General features: G+C 42.5%; 1 protein-coding gene across 1 annotated transcript in view; it reads left to right on the top strand.

The window, feature by feature from the left end:
- The first annotated feature begins 1651 nt into the window (after positions 1-1651).
- LOC131937323 (putative molluscan insulin-related peptide(s) receptor) overlaps positions 1652-17395 on the top strand; it is a 52769-nt gene continuing 37025 nt past the window's right edge. Inside the window, exons 1-2 of the mRNA XM_059294618.1 lie at positions 1652-1805; positions 10049-10448. Of these exons, the coding sequence (XP_059150601.1) occupies positions 10319-10448 (130 nt within the window). The 5' untranslated portion in view covers positions 1652-1805; positions 10049-10318. The remainder of the gene's footprint in view (positions 1806-10048; positions 10449-17395) is intronic.

Below are 17395 nucleotides of genomic sequence, written 5' to 3'. Positions count from 1 at the left end.
AAACTTTCCACTATAATAACAGATTTTTATCTCTACCATGTATTGACCCAATGTTCGTAGTTTTTTTCCTTTGCCAAGATATTAAATCACTTTTGACAGTTATGTAATTCATACCAAATCACTTAAGAAAATTTAATCACGTGCCGAATAATTAGGAAAATAAAGTTTACAATACAGCGAACTCGGCCTGATGTATCAAAACAGTATAGACTTCAAACTTTGTTTAGAATTCATACAATATTTTAAAACCAAAAACATTATTGTCTTAATTATTGAACGGGTGAATCCTTAAGGTGACACAACATAGCAACAGTTTTAACTTTCTTCCAAAAAATAATAATAAATCACTCTGTTTAATGCCGCCTGATATAGATCCTAAGCCCCCCCCCCCCCCCCCCCTCGTCGCCCTCCTCCCACCCCTCTGCACGCAACTGAATGTTAATTTTGTTATACCGGCCTACATATAGAGTTTCTTCCAGGCATCCCTTCGGCGGGGGGGGGGGGGGGGGGGGCCTATGGCGACCCCCCCGTTTGCCACCCCCTAACGCCGGCTCTGAGGCTGTATGTTGGCCACATGAGGCTGTATGTTGGCCACATGAGGCTGTATGTTGGCCACATGAGGCTGTATGTTGGCCACATGAGGCTGTATGTTGGCCACATGAGGCTGTATGTTAGACTTGGCCACATGAGGCTGTATGTTGGCCACATGAGGCTGTATGTTAGACTTGGTCACAGTTACGATACCGCATGGGCTCGGTTTAATCATCGAATGTCTATCGCGTGCCACAGTGTCAATATTGTATGGTGCTCCTCACTACTAACGTAGGCGCCATGGTTCTCACAGGATAGCCCAGGGCGCCGGCGGACGCGCCTGATTTTATCTACTGAACGACTATAATAAATTAACACATCTTATCCATTAGTGTATCGCACACTGCCGGGGGCCGCCCTTGCGAAATCGACCCCCCCCCCCCGAAACCTTCTTGGGAGTATTCTCATCAACTCCCCAAGGTTCATGGCACTAGGATGAGAAGTGTCGAACCACATCCCACTTTTATAAAAAAATTTTGTATATACCGTATATTGAGAAAAATCGCACCCTCCCGGGACGCCGATCTTGCTCCTCTCCTGGAGTGTTATGGCGATCGAATGAACGGTGTCAAGCCGCAACCGACTTTTATTTTTATTTACCGTATATAGAGAAGAATCGAATCGCGCCTTGAAGGGGCACCACCCCTGCGAATTTGAAATATTTTTTTTTCGCCACCTCAGAAGTATTATTAACAACTTCCCAAAGTTTCATGGCGATCGGATGAAAGGTGTAGTTATGCATAACATTCAAAAGACAGACAAAAAGACAAAGAAACAAACAGACAGACATAGATCTACATTGATTTATATATAGAAAGATAGCAGTTAGATAAGTAGATATAGAGGATCTAGTATTTAAAATTGTGAATTATTAGATTATAATTATTTAGGCCTAACTCATTTTAAGGAAGTAAATGAAGTGAAGCAAGAATATAGATCTAAAGATCTAGATCTATAGATATTATATATTCAGTAGTTTACCAGGCCCTATGGCCTATTCAAAGGTTGTTTATTCGTTCGAAACTTTCAAGGGCTTCCCATAAATGTGGCTTTGCTTGCAGTGTATCGTCTGCAAACCAATGAAAACTCAGTGCCGTGGTTATTATTTTTAGAGCATTCTGTTTTCAATGAAATGGAAGGGGTGGATTACTATAATTAACCGATTTTTTTACTACAACTCTTCAATACAAATACTACTTAAACACTGCATTTACGTAAGTCCATAATCTTAAGCCGTAATTCTTATTGAAGAATATTACTAGCATTACTTTACTAGATCTAGATCTAGATGATCTAGTAGTAGTAGATCTAGATCTAGTCTAGTACTCTAGTCTAAACTCTAAGTAACAACGGCTATTTATTTTATATTAATTATTAACGGTAACTCACTGAGAATCTATTCTAGATCTAGGAAATCGACTAGAGTTCACTAGAGTCTAGACTAGAGTACAGTCACTAAACAGAATCTAGAGTTTCTAGATCTATATCTAGCATTCTATAGGCACAGTGACAGTGTCTATAAATACTAGATCTAGATCTAGATCTAGTCTATAGTACTAGATCTAGTACTAGTAGACTAGTAGTAGTACTATTAGATCTAGAAATCTAGTACTAGTAGTACTCTAGCTAGTGTAGGTAGGCCATATGCCTATGTCAGTTCACATAAGTCATACGTCTCATAAGTTGATTAAAAGTTTTTTAACTTGATATCTAAATTCTAGATCTAAGTACTAATACTAAATGTACCTAAATTTTAATTTGGCTTTAACCAGTTGACATGTAGATCTATACTTAATTGTGTTGGAGGGGATACCTTCTATTCCAACACTAAAGTTAAGAATGAGGAAAAAGAAGAAAGAAGAAGAGGGCTAAAGAACTAATATAACTAGTATTATACTAATTAACGTAAGTAAAGTTCGCCTTTTGAACCTGGAACTCCGTGGAGCAGATGAAGTAGAGTTCACCTGTCTCTGAGACCTCAGCATATGAAGTGACAGTGTGGATAGTTCTATTACTTTGCCTAGCCACCTTTACTACGTTCTCTAACATATTAGTCAGGTACCCATCAATGCTGTGTGGACACAGACGCATCCTGTTAATTCACACCCAAGGTCAGAACTCAAGACTTTAGGGTTTACGGTAAAACGCTACTGTCTGGCCATGCCGTCTTATAATAGATGCTACTTGACATTAACTAACAATAAAATAACATATCAAGACTATTGTCAAAGACCCACAGGCCAATTTCTTTGTATAACAATGACCTAGCCTTAGATGCAAATGATACTTATTAGGTGACTGTAGGCCGGAAATATTATATATATAAGAATGGGAAATAAGTTGCACTATGTTAAAGAATTCAAGTTTGTAGTTTAAATAGAAATTGTTTCAGCACCAAAATGTACTTTTAGCCCTAAACAACCTCAGTCTAAGGGTCAAGTATTTAGCTTATTGTACTTAGATTGGTCTAGCTCAGGGGTCTCCAAACTATGGCCAGCGGGCCGGATGCGGCCAGCAAAGTCCTCTCATCCGGCCCGCGGAGATCTTTTTGTCCAAGGAAAAAACGTTTGTTGGTGATGGCTGAGGAAATTTGCCCAGAAAAATAACGACATACCTGGAAGAAACTGGCCCCTGAACTGAAATTTGATAGTTAATGCGGCCCTCGGACTGAAAAGTTTGGAGACCCCTGGTCTAGCTGGATGAATATTGAACATGTATGTGGAGGTGGGGTTTAAAAATATAGAACTTAAAACAGTTAATTATTTTAATATAGTACATAGGTATATAAACACTGAGTTTAGGTTGTTTTGTAAAATTTGGGTGTAAAATCAAAAGATATGAACAACATAAAAATTGATTTACAAGGCAGCAACAGATACAAGCAAGTAACATAACTAATATAGTGATTGTTATCAAAGTTTCTTTCAGACATTTTTCTCTCTCTATATATATTATATATATATATATTTGTTTTTACATATTGGCCTATATTAATATATATAATATATGCAAATATTTGTATGCACATATAATTACATATACACACACAAAAGCAACAAGACAAGTCAAATGGACAATGGAGACAAAAACTAGGGTTTGCCATCATTCTAAAATAAAAGCTAGCCCCCAATGTAAAATACATTTTGATCTGTAGAAAATGATCAAGGGACATAATTACCAAGGCTTGGCACTAAGCTCAGATTATCTGTCCTTAGCCTGGACAAGAAGAATATGGAGCTGAAGATGTCTTAAATGTGTTAAAAGAAGATGATCAAGCTGAGATAGAGGGTTAACCGCATGTGAATCTAGAAGGCAAGGCCCCATTGGGTCCAGGTTGACAGAATCAACTCTGGACTAATCCTATTACTCATCTCTGGTATAAGATTATTAACACTGGATAAACCTCAGCCAATAGGGTTATTGTCAGAATACAGTGCAACTCATGTATGTGATCTGCACTTTTAGTGTTGCACCTTTTGAACCATTTTTGTTAGATAAAACATGCTCTCTTAATGTAGAACATTTAATTGTTTGTTAAAACTTGTTCTCTAAATGTAGAACATTTAATTGTTTGTTAAAACTTGTTCTCTAAATGTGGAACATTTAATTGTTTGTTAAAACTTGTTCTCTAAATGTAGAACAATTGTTTGTTAAAACTTGTTCTCTAAATGTAGAACATTTAATTGTTTGTTTAAACTTGTTCTCTAAATGTAGAACATTTAATTGTTTGTTAAAACTTGTTCTCTAAATGTAGAACATTTAATTGTTTGTTAAAACTTGTTCTCTAAATGTAGAACATTTAATTGTTTGTTAAAACTTGTTCTCTAAATGTAGAATATTTAATTGTTTGTTAAAACTTGTTCTCTAAATGTATAAAACATGTTCTGTATGAGTGTGGTGGGGTTTTAAACATCAGTCACTATTTAATCATTAATCCCCTTGTACCAAACACCCCCCCCCCCACCATACACACAGGCACAATCATCTTTTAGCAATTGCCACTCATCTTTCAGCCATCCCCACATTGAACTACCATTGCAACGGTTACCATCATTTAGCCATCTCATTGACCTACCATTACCATCATTTAGCCATCCCATTGACCTACCATTACCATCATTTAGCCATCTCATTGACCTACCATTACCATCATTTAGCCATCTCCTCATTGACCTACCATCACTATTACCATCATTTAGCCATCCCATTGACCTACCATCACTATTACCATCATTTAGCCATCTCCCCATTGACCTACCATCACTATTACCATCATTTAGCCATCCCATTGACCTACCATCACTATTACCATCATTTAGCCATCTCCTCACTGACCTACCATTACCGTCAATTAGCCATCCCATTGACCTACCATCACTATTACCATCATTTAGCCATCTCCCCATTGACCTACCATCACTATTACCATCATTTAGCCATCCCATTGACCTACCATCACTATTACCATCATTTAGCCATCTCCTCACTGACCTACCATTACCGTCAATTAGCCATCCCATTGACCTACCATCACTATTACCATCATTTAGCCATCTCCCCATTGACCTACCATCACTATTACCATCATTTAGCCATCCCATTGACCTACCATCACTATTACCATCATTTAGCCATCTCCTCACTGACCTACCATTACCATCATTTAGCCATCCCATTGACCTACCATCACTATTACCATCATTTAGCCATCTCCCCATTGACCTACCATTACCATCATTTAGCCATTCCATTGACCTACCATCACTATTACCATCATTTAGCCATCTCCCCATTGACCTACCATCAGCACAATCTGTCACTATTTGAGCCACTTGTAGCCTACATTTTGTACATACCACAGAAGAGACAAACACAGTATGTAGAGATGAGAGATAAGTGCTCTACTTCATGTACACATTTTCAAATGTTTCCTTAATCAATCGCCTACCTGTGTAAACAAAGTCAGCTGTTGACTTTTGTCATGTTCCAACATGTTTATCAAGTTGCTGGCTAGAAACACACCTGTTTTTCTCATACACTTAACTTATACACATAACATACCTGTAATACACATACTCTATTGTAGATAGTTCAAGATGCTTAACTTATACACATAACATACCTGTAATACACATACTCTATTGTAGATAGTTCAAGATGCTTAACTTATACACATAACATACCTGTAATACACATACTCTATTGTAGATAGTTCAAGATGCTTAACTTATACACATAACATACCTGTAATACACATACTCTATTGTAGATAGTTCAAGATGCTTAACTTATACACATAACATACCTGTAATACACATACTCTATTGTAGATAGTTCAAGATGCTTAACTTATACACATAACATACCTGTAATACACATACACTTAACTTATACACATAACATACCTGTAATACACATACTCTATTGTAGATAGTACAAGATGCTTAACTTATACACATAACATACCTGTAATACACATACTCTATTGTAGATAGTTCAAGATGCTTAACTTATACACATAACATACCTGTAATACACATACACTTAACTTATACACATAACATACCTGTAATACACATACTCTATTGTAGATAGTTCAGGATGAGCTAACCATTATGACTAGGTGATAGTGTTTTTGGTTGTGGCTAGTTTGATGGTGTTTGTGTGCTTTATTTGCTCCACTCTGTACCTTGATCACCCGTACTAGTTTGATGGTGTTTGTGAACTTTATTTGGATGGCAACTCGGGATAAAGACATGATTTTAAATCCGTTTTTAATTACTTAAACTTGTAAAAATAGAACGAGCTGACACGCGACGTAGCGGTTCCATGACAAATGATCTCAGGACAAATGGTCTCAGACAAAATATCTCAGACAAAATTTCTCACGGACAAATGATCTCAGGACAAATGATCTCAGGACAAATGATCTCAAGGACAAATGATCTCAAGGACAAAATATATCAGGACAAATGATATCATGGACAAATGATCTCTTAAACTTAACAAACCATCAAAAGATTTATTTAACTTAATCTTTGTAATGGCATTTGATTTGAAAAAATAAAAATTAAAACAAACTTTCTCCTTTAACCTGAAAGGTATGATAAATGATAATGTATAAAACAAAGTAACGGTAGCTATACAACAATAATGTTTAAAACATGCGAAATATCTTTCACAAATGTTAATGGGTCTCTAGGTTCGTAACGTAAAATTATTGTTTTTATTGCATGATCAACACAAACATAACGTTTACGTTTCTTTGCTGACAGTACATCGTTATGACCACATCTCTCCAATACTATGAGATCGTGTATTGTGTGAACTCTTGCTCGACATGTTCTAACTCCGCGATGACCGCTGTTTCAACTGTTTGTCTTAAATAAGCATTAGTCACCTGATCACTAAGGTGTGACCGACGCATAACTATTGAATTTAGCTATTAGTTGTATTGTTCATGGAGGGCGGATGTCTTTCCCTTAAGGCATGTCTCTACCATCAACGCGGGCTGCCACCTTGATACGAAGGTGTTTCTCTATTGTTATTTCATCCTCTTTGATCTAGTTTGTCCACCTGACATGGTTGGATTGTCTCATGTTTGGCAAGCCCGCCTACGCTGTCTATCGTACAATTTCTTTAATCTTCAATAGTAATAATCCTAATTTTGAAATGCAATATACAATTTTAAAAGTGCAATATGATAAATTTATACGGCAAACATTTCTTACAATTATCATATGGGCCTATAAACAATATTAAACATATTAAACAAAACCATACGACAGTTAATAAAAATTGTTCAGATCAACTAAAGTCACCCAATACACTATTAAAATTTAGGTCTGAGATATTTTGTCTGAGATCAATTGTCCGTGGTATCATTTGTCCTGATATATTTTGTCCTGGTATCTTTTGTCCGTGAGATCATTTGTCCTTGAGAACATTTGTCCTGAGATCATTTGTACTGAGATCATTTGTCCGTGAGATATTTTGTCTGAGATATTTTGTCTGAGATCATTTGTCCTGAGATCATTTGTCCTGTCACCGACGTAGCATATGCCGCTATTTAGTTGTTTTACTTTCTAGTTTTCAGTAATTCATAATTTGTGAATTCGACACTACCAGTGCTGCGACTGAAAATATTTTGCTTTTAAACACTATCAGTAGCTCGTGAAGGACGATTATCCTCTCCTCACCCTCACTGTCTACTCCCCCCCCCCCCCCCCCCCCCCCCCCGTGAAAGCAGCCGTCAACGACGACAGTTTACAGACGACGATGAAAAGACCAATCAGAACTTGTTATTACCTCCCCTTAGTTTCAAATCGTTTAAAAGTTAAATTATCTGCCCCTAATAACCGTCACAAATCCGACCCATCTCTACTATTGTAAACATTCGTCGTGAACCATAGCTCACCAGACAGGTGGGGGGTAAGGATGGTTGCGATTTGCCTAGAGAGCGGGGGAGTGACGGCGTGCGTTTACGTGGTGTCTCGCATGGTCCCCATGAAGAGAATTATATATATAGATAGAATCTCGTAAAAAAGAATTGCGCACCAAGTGAACAACAAACAATTTGTGTATAATAGTGCGGAATATTTGTACTTTATAAATTCATATGCGTTTTTACTTTCTCATTTATACGAAGTATAGAGAAAGTCTTGTAATCGTGCAAAAAAATAAATTAAAAAAATCGAGATTTTTTTCTAATCTCGAAGTTTTATACCTCACGAAAAAACATAATTTTGCAATCTTGTCCGTATGTTTATGTGTATGTATGTGTCTGTGTGACTGTAAACACGATAACTTGAGTACCGTTACAGCTAGTTTGATGAAATTTCATATATAAGTATTTTATCAAAATCGTAGATCCGTATCAACTTGAGAGCGATTTCTGATAACCGGAAGTGTTTTTTTTTCTACTTTTTTTCTCTACCTTCTATCAAATTTTGAGTAATTTCCGTTGACCGGAAGTACTAATTTACGCCATTTCCGATTTCTCAAAAAACTAATGTAAATTTATAAAGTACAAATAATATTCCGCACTATTACTATTATGCACATTTTATTTGGCGTTCACTGGTGTGCAATTCTTTTTTCTACGAGATTTTATTCTATTTTAAAAAAAGTATTTAAAATGGATTAAAAATCATGTCTATATCCCGAGTTCCCATCCCGTTTTTTTATATATATACTCGAGAACGTTTAGGGGAGATCACTCCCGGTCAGAGTTTCTTCCAGGCATCTCTTCGGGGGGAGGGGGGGGGGGGAAGCGGGTTGAAATTGCAATTAGTCAAAATTTTAAAGAAGTGAGAGAATTAGATTTTTTTTACTTTTGTGTGAAATTTCGTTTATCTAACTGAAAAGTTGATACAAAACTACAAATTTGATATAACACTTATATATAAAATTTCACCAATCTAGCTGTATCGATACTCAAGTTATCGTGTTCACATACACTCACACAGACATACGGACAAATTGCAAAACTATGTTTTTCCGACTCATTTAGGTGTAAAATCTCGATTTTGATTTTTTGCACGATTACAATATTTCCTTTATACTTTGTACTGTATTGAGCCTATATACGAGAAAGTAAAATTTAAAATCAGCTAGTCTATAATGTTGTGCCATTTTGTCATTGTAGGTGCTTTAATCTAGGTCCGTCTATATTGGGGGTGGGGGAAGGGGCTCATAGGTGCGTCCATATTGGGAGTGGGGGGAGGGGCTCATAGGTGCGTCCATATTGATGGGGGGGGGGCTCAGGGTGTAGAGTGGCTGCTAGGTCCGTCGATATTTGCGGGAAGACATAGTAGAGCCACGTTGACGGACTGAATGATGCCGTTGATCTGCCCACTCGTGCCTGTTGACTCACTTGTAGGGCTCTACTCACGTGCTTTACATGATACAACTTTGACGGCTTCGTTTGTATCCTGCACACGGGGGTCTCCAGCACTTAGCCAGCCCGCCCTCTGGTAAACAACAGAAACACATTATCCAGTCCAACCCCTCGTGTATCAGCCTTCGATCTCTGGCTCATAAGAAGCGCCTACATAGTAAACACGACACTCAACTCTGACCTCGTAACCTCGTTGTACATATTGATTGACAGTGACCCCAAACAACTCTAGTCACTTTCTAAAAATAGCACATGTTAATAGATTGTTGTTAACGTTTCTCTCCCCCCCCCTTTACACGAACATGCTGTACAGTCCTGACGTTTTATTCTTAACTTGCCCTTCTCAAACACAAACATCGTTTGCATTAATTAAGACAGCTTATATTCAGTTAGAGATTGTTTGTATTCATTAAGACACGTTGTATTCATTAAGACACGTTGTATTCATTAAGACAAGTTGTATTCATTAAGACACGTTGTATTTATTAAGACAAGTTGTATTTATAATGGCAAAGTTTGTATACCAAATTGAGACCGTCTAAAGTTTGTGTCTTTCAGAATGCGCCAGCCAGCCAGCAAGGAAGAGCTTGTTGATGAGTGTGGTAGCAAATGGGAGAGCTCAGCATGCTAGCCAGTGGCTGGAGTGGCCCAGTTAGTAGTGGAGACAAGAATCAATAGACGATCATCTGTGTTGGTGGCTGCTGATTGATGGGATTAACACCATTGTGTGGCAGGACTTCCTCCACACATTCACACAGGCTTTTTAATTCGTCCTCTCCACTGGTGCTGTCTCACACAATGGACAATTAAGTGCTGAAAGAAGGCATCATGTGGAGTGTTAGAAGCTGTAACTTTCTGCTGTTTTTTCTCATACTAAAAACTGATGCTCAGCTGTATGAGAATAGAATAGATTGTGGGGAAGTTAACGACACAATGATACCCAATCCACCTGATGGAGGTGAGTTCTTACCTCAGTTTCATACTGTCAAAAGTTTTGCTGCAAATAAAACTCTTTTATAACACCTTAACAGCTTTCCATTTACAGAAAATAGGGAGCCACCAAATACATGGGCACAGAGCCACCAAATACATGGGCACAGGGCCACCAAATACATGGACACAGTGCCACCAAATACATGGGCACAGTGCCACCAAATACATGGGCACAGTGCCACCAAATACATGGACACAGTGCCACCAAATACATGGGCACAGTGCCACCAAATACATGGGCACAGTGCCACCAAATACATGGGCACAGTGCCACCAAATACATGGGCACAGTGCCACCAAATACATGGACACAGTGCCACCAAATACATGGGCACAGTGCCACCAAATACATGGGCACAGTGCCACCAAATACATGGGCACAGTGCCACCAAATACATGGGCACAGTGCCACCAAATACATGAACATGGGCACAGTGCTACCAAATACATGGCCACAGTGCCACCAAATACATGGGCACAGTGCCACCAAATACATGGGCACAGTGCCACCAAATACATGGGCACAGTGCCACCAAATACATGGGCACAGTGCCACCAAATACATGGGCACAGTGCCACCAAATACATGGGCACAGTGCCACCAAATACATGGACACAGTGCCACCAAATACATGGGCACAGTGCCACCAAATACATGGGCACAGTGCCACCAAATACATGGGCACAGTGCCACCAAATACATGGGCACAGTGCCACCAAATACATGGGCACAGTGCCACCAAATACATGGGCAAAGTGCCACCAAATACATGGGCACAGTGCCACCAAATACATGGGCACAGTGCCACCAAATACATGGACATGGGCACAGTGCCACCAAATACATGGGCACAGTGCCACCAAATACATGGGCACAGTGCCACCAAATACATGGGCACATGGCCACTAAATACATGGGCACAGTGCCACCAAATACATGGGCACAGTGCCACCAAATACATGAACATGGGCACAGTGCCACCAAATACATGGGCACAGTGCCACCAAATACATGGGCACAGTGCCACCAAATACATGGTCACAGTGCCACCAAATACATGGACATGGGCACAGTGCCACCAAATACATGGGCACAGTGCCACCAAATACATGGGCACAGTGCCACCAAATACATGGGCACAGTGCCACCAAATACATGGGCACAGTGCCACCAAATACATGGGCACAGTGCCACCAAATACATGAACATGGGCACAGTGCCACCAAATACATGGTCACAGTGCCACCAAATACACAGTGCTACCAAATATATGAACATGGGCACAGTGCCACCAAATACATGAACACATTTTCACCATATACATGAACACATTTCCACCAAATACATGGGCACAGTGCCACCAAATACATGGGTACAGTGCCACCAAATACATGGGCACAGTGCCTCCAAATACACGGGCACAGTGCTACCAAATACATGAACATGGGCACAGTGCAACCATATACATGAACACATTTCCACCATATACATGAACACATTTCCACCAAATACATGGGCACAGTGCCACCAAATACATGGGCACAGTGCCACCAAATACATGGGCACAGTGCCACCAAAACATATGGCCACAGTGCCACCAAATACATGGGCACAGTGCCACCAAATACATGGGCAAAGTGCCACCAAATACATGGGCAAAGTGCCACCAAATACATGGGCACAGTGCCACCAAATACATGGACAAAGTGCCACCAAATACATGGGCACAGTGCCACCAAAACATATGGCCACAGTGCCACCAAATACATGGGCACAGTGCCACCAAATACATGGGCAAAGTGCCACCAAATACATGGGCACAGTGCCACCAAAACATATGGCCACAGTGCCACCAAATACATGGGCACAGTGCCACCAAATACATGGGCAAAGTGCCACCAAATACATGGGCACAGGGCCACCAAATACATGGGCACAGTGCCACCAAATACATGGGCACAGTGCCACCAAATACATGGGCACAGTGCCACCAAATACATGGACATGAGCACAGTGCCACCAAATACATGGGCACAGTGCCACCAAATACATGGGCACAGTGCCACCAAATACATGGGCACAGTGCCACCAAATACATGGGCACAGTGCCACCAAATACATGGGCACAGTGCCACCAAATACATGGGCAAAGTGCCACCAAATACATGGGCAAAGTGCCACCAAATACATGGGCACAGTGCCACCAAATACATGGGCAAAGTGCCACCAAATACATGGGCACAGTGCCACCAAAACATATGGCCACAGTGCCACCAAATACATGGGCACAGTGCCACCAAATACATGGGCAAAGTGCCACCAAATACATGGGCACAGGGCCACCAAATACATGGGCACAGTGCCACCAAATACATGGGCACAGTGCCACCAAATACATGGGCACAGTGCCACCAAATACATGGACATGGGCACAGTGCCACCAAATACATGGGCACAGTGCCACCAAATACATGGGCACAGTGCCACCAAATACATGGGCACAGTGCCACCAAATACATGGGCACAGTGCCACCAAATACATGGGCACAGTGCTACCAAATACATGGCCACAGTGCCACCAAATACATGGGCACAGTGCCACCAAATACATGGGCACAGTGCCACCAAATACATGGGCACAGTGCCACCAAATACATGGGCACAGTGCCACCAAATACATGGGCACAGTGCCACCAAATACATGGGCACAGTGCCACCAAATACATGGACACAGTGCCACCAAATACATGGGCACAGTGCCACCAAATACATGGGCACAGTGCCACCAAATACATGGGCACAGTGCCACCAAATACATGGGCACAGTGCCACCAAATACATGGGCACAGTGCCACCAAATACATGGGCAAAGTGCCACCAAATACATGGGCACAGTGCCACCAAATACATGGGCACAGTGCCACCAAATACATGGACATGGGCACAGTGCCACCAAATACATGGGCACAGTGCCACCAAATACATGGGCACAGTGCCACCAAATACATGGGCACATGGCCACTAAATACATGGGCACAGTGCCACCAAATACATGGGCACAGTGCCACCAAATACATGAACATGGGCACAGTGCCACCAAATACATGGGCACAGTGCCACCAAATACATGGGCACAGTGCCACCAAATACATGGTCACAGTGCCACCAAATACATGGACATGGGCACAGTGCCACCAAATACATGGGCACAGTGCCACCAAATACATGGGCACAGTGCCACCAAATACATGGGCACAGTGCCACCAAATACATGGGCACAGTGCCACCAAATACATGGGCACAGTGCCACCAAATACATGAACATGGGCACAGTGCCACCAAATACATGGTCACAGTGCCACCAAATACACAGTGCTACCAAATATATGAACATGGGCACAGTGCCACCAAATACATGAACACATTTTCACCATATACATGAACACATTTCCACCAAATACATGGGCACAGTGCCACCAAATACATGGGTACAGTGCCACCAAATACATGGGCACAGTGCCTCCAAATACACGGGCACAGTGCTACCAAATACATGAACATGGGCACAGTGCAACCATATACATGAACACATTTCCACCATATACATGAACACATTTCCACCAAATACATGGGCACAGTGCCACCAAATACATGGGCACAGTGCCACCAAATACATGGGCACAGTGCCACCAAAACATATGGCCACAGTGCCACCAAATACATGGGCACAGTGCCACCAAATACATGGGCAAAGTGCCACCAAATACATGGGCAAAGTGCCACCAAATACATGGGCACAGTGCCACCAAATACATGGACAAAGTGCCACCAAATACATGGGCACAGTGCCACCAAAACATATGGCCACAGTGCCACCAAATACATGGGCACAGTGCCACCAAATACATGGGCAAAGTGCCACCAAATACATGGGCACAGTGCCACCAAAACATATGGCCACAGTGCCACCAAATACATGGGCACAGTGCCACCAAATACATGGGCAAAGTGCCACCAAATACATGGGCACAGGGCCACCAAATACATGGGCACAGTGCCACCAAATACATGGGCACAGTGCCACCAAATACATGGGCACAGTGCCACCAAATACATGGACATGAGCACAGTGCCACCAAATACATGGGCACAGTGCCACCAAATACATGGGCACAGTGCCACCAAATACATGGGCACAGTGCCACCAAATACATGGGCACAGTGCCACCAAATACATGGGCACAGTGCCACCAAATACATGGGCAAAGTGCCACCAAATACATGGGCAAAGTGCCACCAAATACATGGGCACAGTGCCACCAAATACATGGGCAAAGTGCCACCAAATACATGGGCACAGTGCCACCAAAACATATGGCCACAGTGCCACCAAATACATGGGCACAGTGCCACCAAATACATGGGCAAAGTGCCACCAAATACATGGGCACAGGGCCACCAAATACATGGGCACAGTGCCACCAAATACATGGGCACAGTGCCACCAAATACATGGGCACAGTGCCACCAAATACATGGACATGGGCACAGTGCCACCAAATACATGGGCACAGTGCCACCAAATACATGGGCACAGTGCCACCAAATACATGGGCACAGTGCCACCAAATACATGGGCACAGTGCCACCAAATACATGGGCACAGTGCTACCAAATACATGGCCACAGTGCCACCAAATACATGGGCACAGTGCCACCAAATACATGGGCACAGTGCCACCAAATACATGGGCACAGTGCCACCAAATACATGGGCACAGTGCCACCAAATACATGGGCACAGTGCCACCAAATACATGGGCACAGTGCCACCAAATACATGGACACAGTGCCACCAAATACATGGGCACAGTGCCACCAAATACATGGGCACAGTGCCACCAAATACATGGGCACAGTGCCACCAAATACATGGGCACAGTGCCACCAAATACATGGGCACAGTGCCACCAAATACATGGGCAAAGTGCCACCAAATACATGGGCACAGTGCCACCAAATACATGGGCACAGTGCCACCAAATACATGGACATGGGCACAGTGCCACCAAATACATGGGCACAGTGCCACCAAATACATGGGCACAGTGCCACCAAATACATGGGCACATGGCCACTAAATACATGGGCACAGTGCCACCAAATACATGGGCACAGTGCCACCAAATACATGAACATGGGCACAGTGCCACCAAATACATGGGCACAGTGCCACCAAATACATGGGCACAGTGCCACCAAATACATGGTCACAGTGCCACCAAATACATGGACATGGGCACAGTGCCACCAAATACATGGGCACAGTGCCACCAAATACATGGGCACAGTGCCACCAAATACATGGGCACAGTGCCACCAAATACATGGGCACAGTGCCACCAAATACATGGGCACAGTGCCACCAAATACATGAACATGGGCACAGTGCCACCAAATACATGGTCACAGTGCCACCAAATACACAGTGCTACCAAATATATGAACATGGGCACAGTGCCACCAAATACATGAACACATTTTCACCATATACATGAACACATTTCCACCAAATACATGGGCACAGTGCCACCAAATACATGGGTACAGTGCCACCAAATACATGGGCACAGTGCCTCCAAATACACGGGCACAGTGCTACCAAATACATGAACATGGGCACAGTGCAACCATATACATGAACACATTTCCACCATATACATGAACACATTTCCACCAAATACATGGGCACAGTGCCACCAAATACATGGGCACAGTGCCACCAAATACATGGGCACAGTGCCACCAAAACATATGGCCACAGTGCCACCAAATACATGGGCACAGTGCCACCAAATACATGGGCAAAGTGCCACCAAATACATGGGCAAAGTGCCACCAAATACATGGGCACAGTGCCACCAAATACATGGACAAAGTGCCACCAAATACATGGGCACAGTGCCACCAAAACATATGGCCACAGTGCCACCAAATACATGGGCACAGTGCCACCAAATACATGGGCAAAGTGCCACCAAATACATGGGCACAGTGCCACCAAAACATATGGCCACAGTGCCACCAAATACATGGGCACAGTGCCACCAAATACATGGGCAAAGTGCCACCAAATACATGGGCACAGGGCCACCAAATACATGGGCACAGTGCCACCAAATACATGGGCACAGTGCCACCAAATACATGGGCACAGTGCCACCAAATACATGGACATGAGGACAGTGCCACCAAATACATGGGCACAGTGCCACCAAATACATGGGCACAGTGCCACCAAATACATGGGCACAGTGCCACCAAATACATGGGCACAGTGCCACCAAATACATGGGCACAGTGCCACCAAATACATGGGCAAAGTGCCACCAAATACATGGGCAAAGTGCCACCAAATACATGGGCACAGTGCCACCAAATACATGGGCAAAGTGCCACCAAATACATGGGCACAGTGCCACCAAAACATATGGCCACAGTGCCACCAAATACATGGGCACAGTGCCACCAAATACATGGGCAAAGTGCCACCAAATACATGGGCACAGGGCCACCAAATACATGGGCACAGTGCCACCAAATACATGGGCACAGTGCCACCAAATACATGGGCACAGTGCCACCAAATACATGGACATGGGCACAGTGCCACCAAATACATGGGCACAGTGCCACCAAATACATGGGCACAGTGCCACCAAATACATGGGCACAGTGCCACCAAATACATGGGCACAGTGCCACCAAATACATGGGCAATACATGGGCACAGTGCCACCAAATACATGGGCACAGTGCCACCAAATACATGGGCACAGTGCCACCAAATACATGGGCACAGTGCCACCAAATACATGGGCACAGTGCCATGAAATACATGGGCACAGTGC

The sequence above is a fragment of the Physella acuta genome, unplaced genomic scaffold, assembly GCF_028476545.2.
Source record: "Physella acuta isolate Inbredline_101_S28 unplaced genomic scaffold, ASM2847654v3 ptg000208l, whole genome shotgun sequence".
NCBI lineage: Eukaryota > Metazoa > Mollusca > Gastropoda > Physidae > Physella > Physella acuta.
Note: the sequence above shows the minus strand (reverse complement) of the source record. Positions and strands in the feature narration are given on the sequence as shown.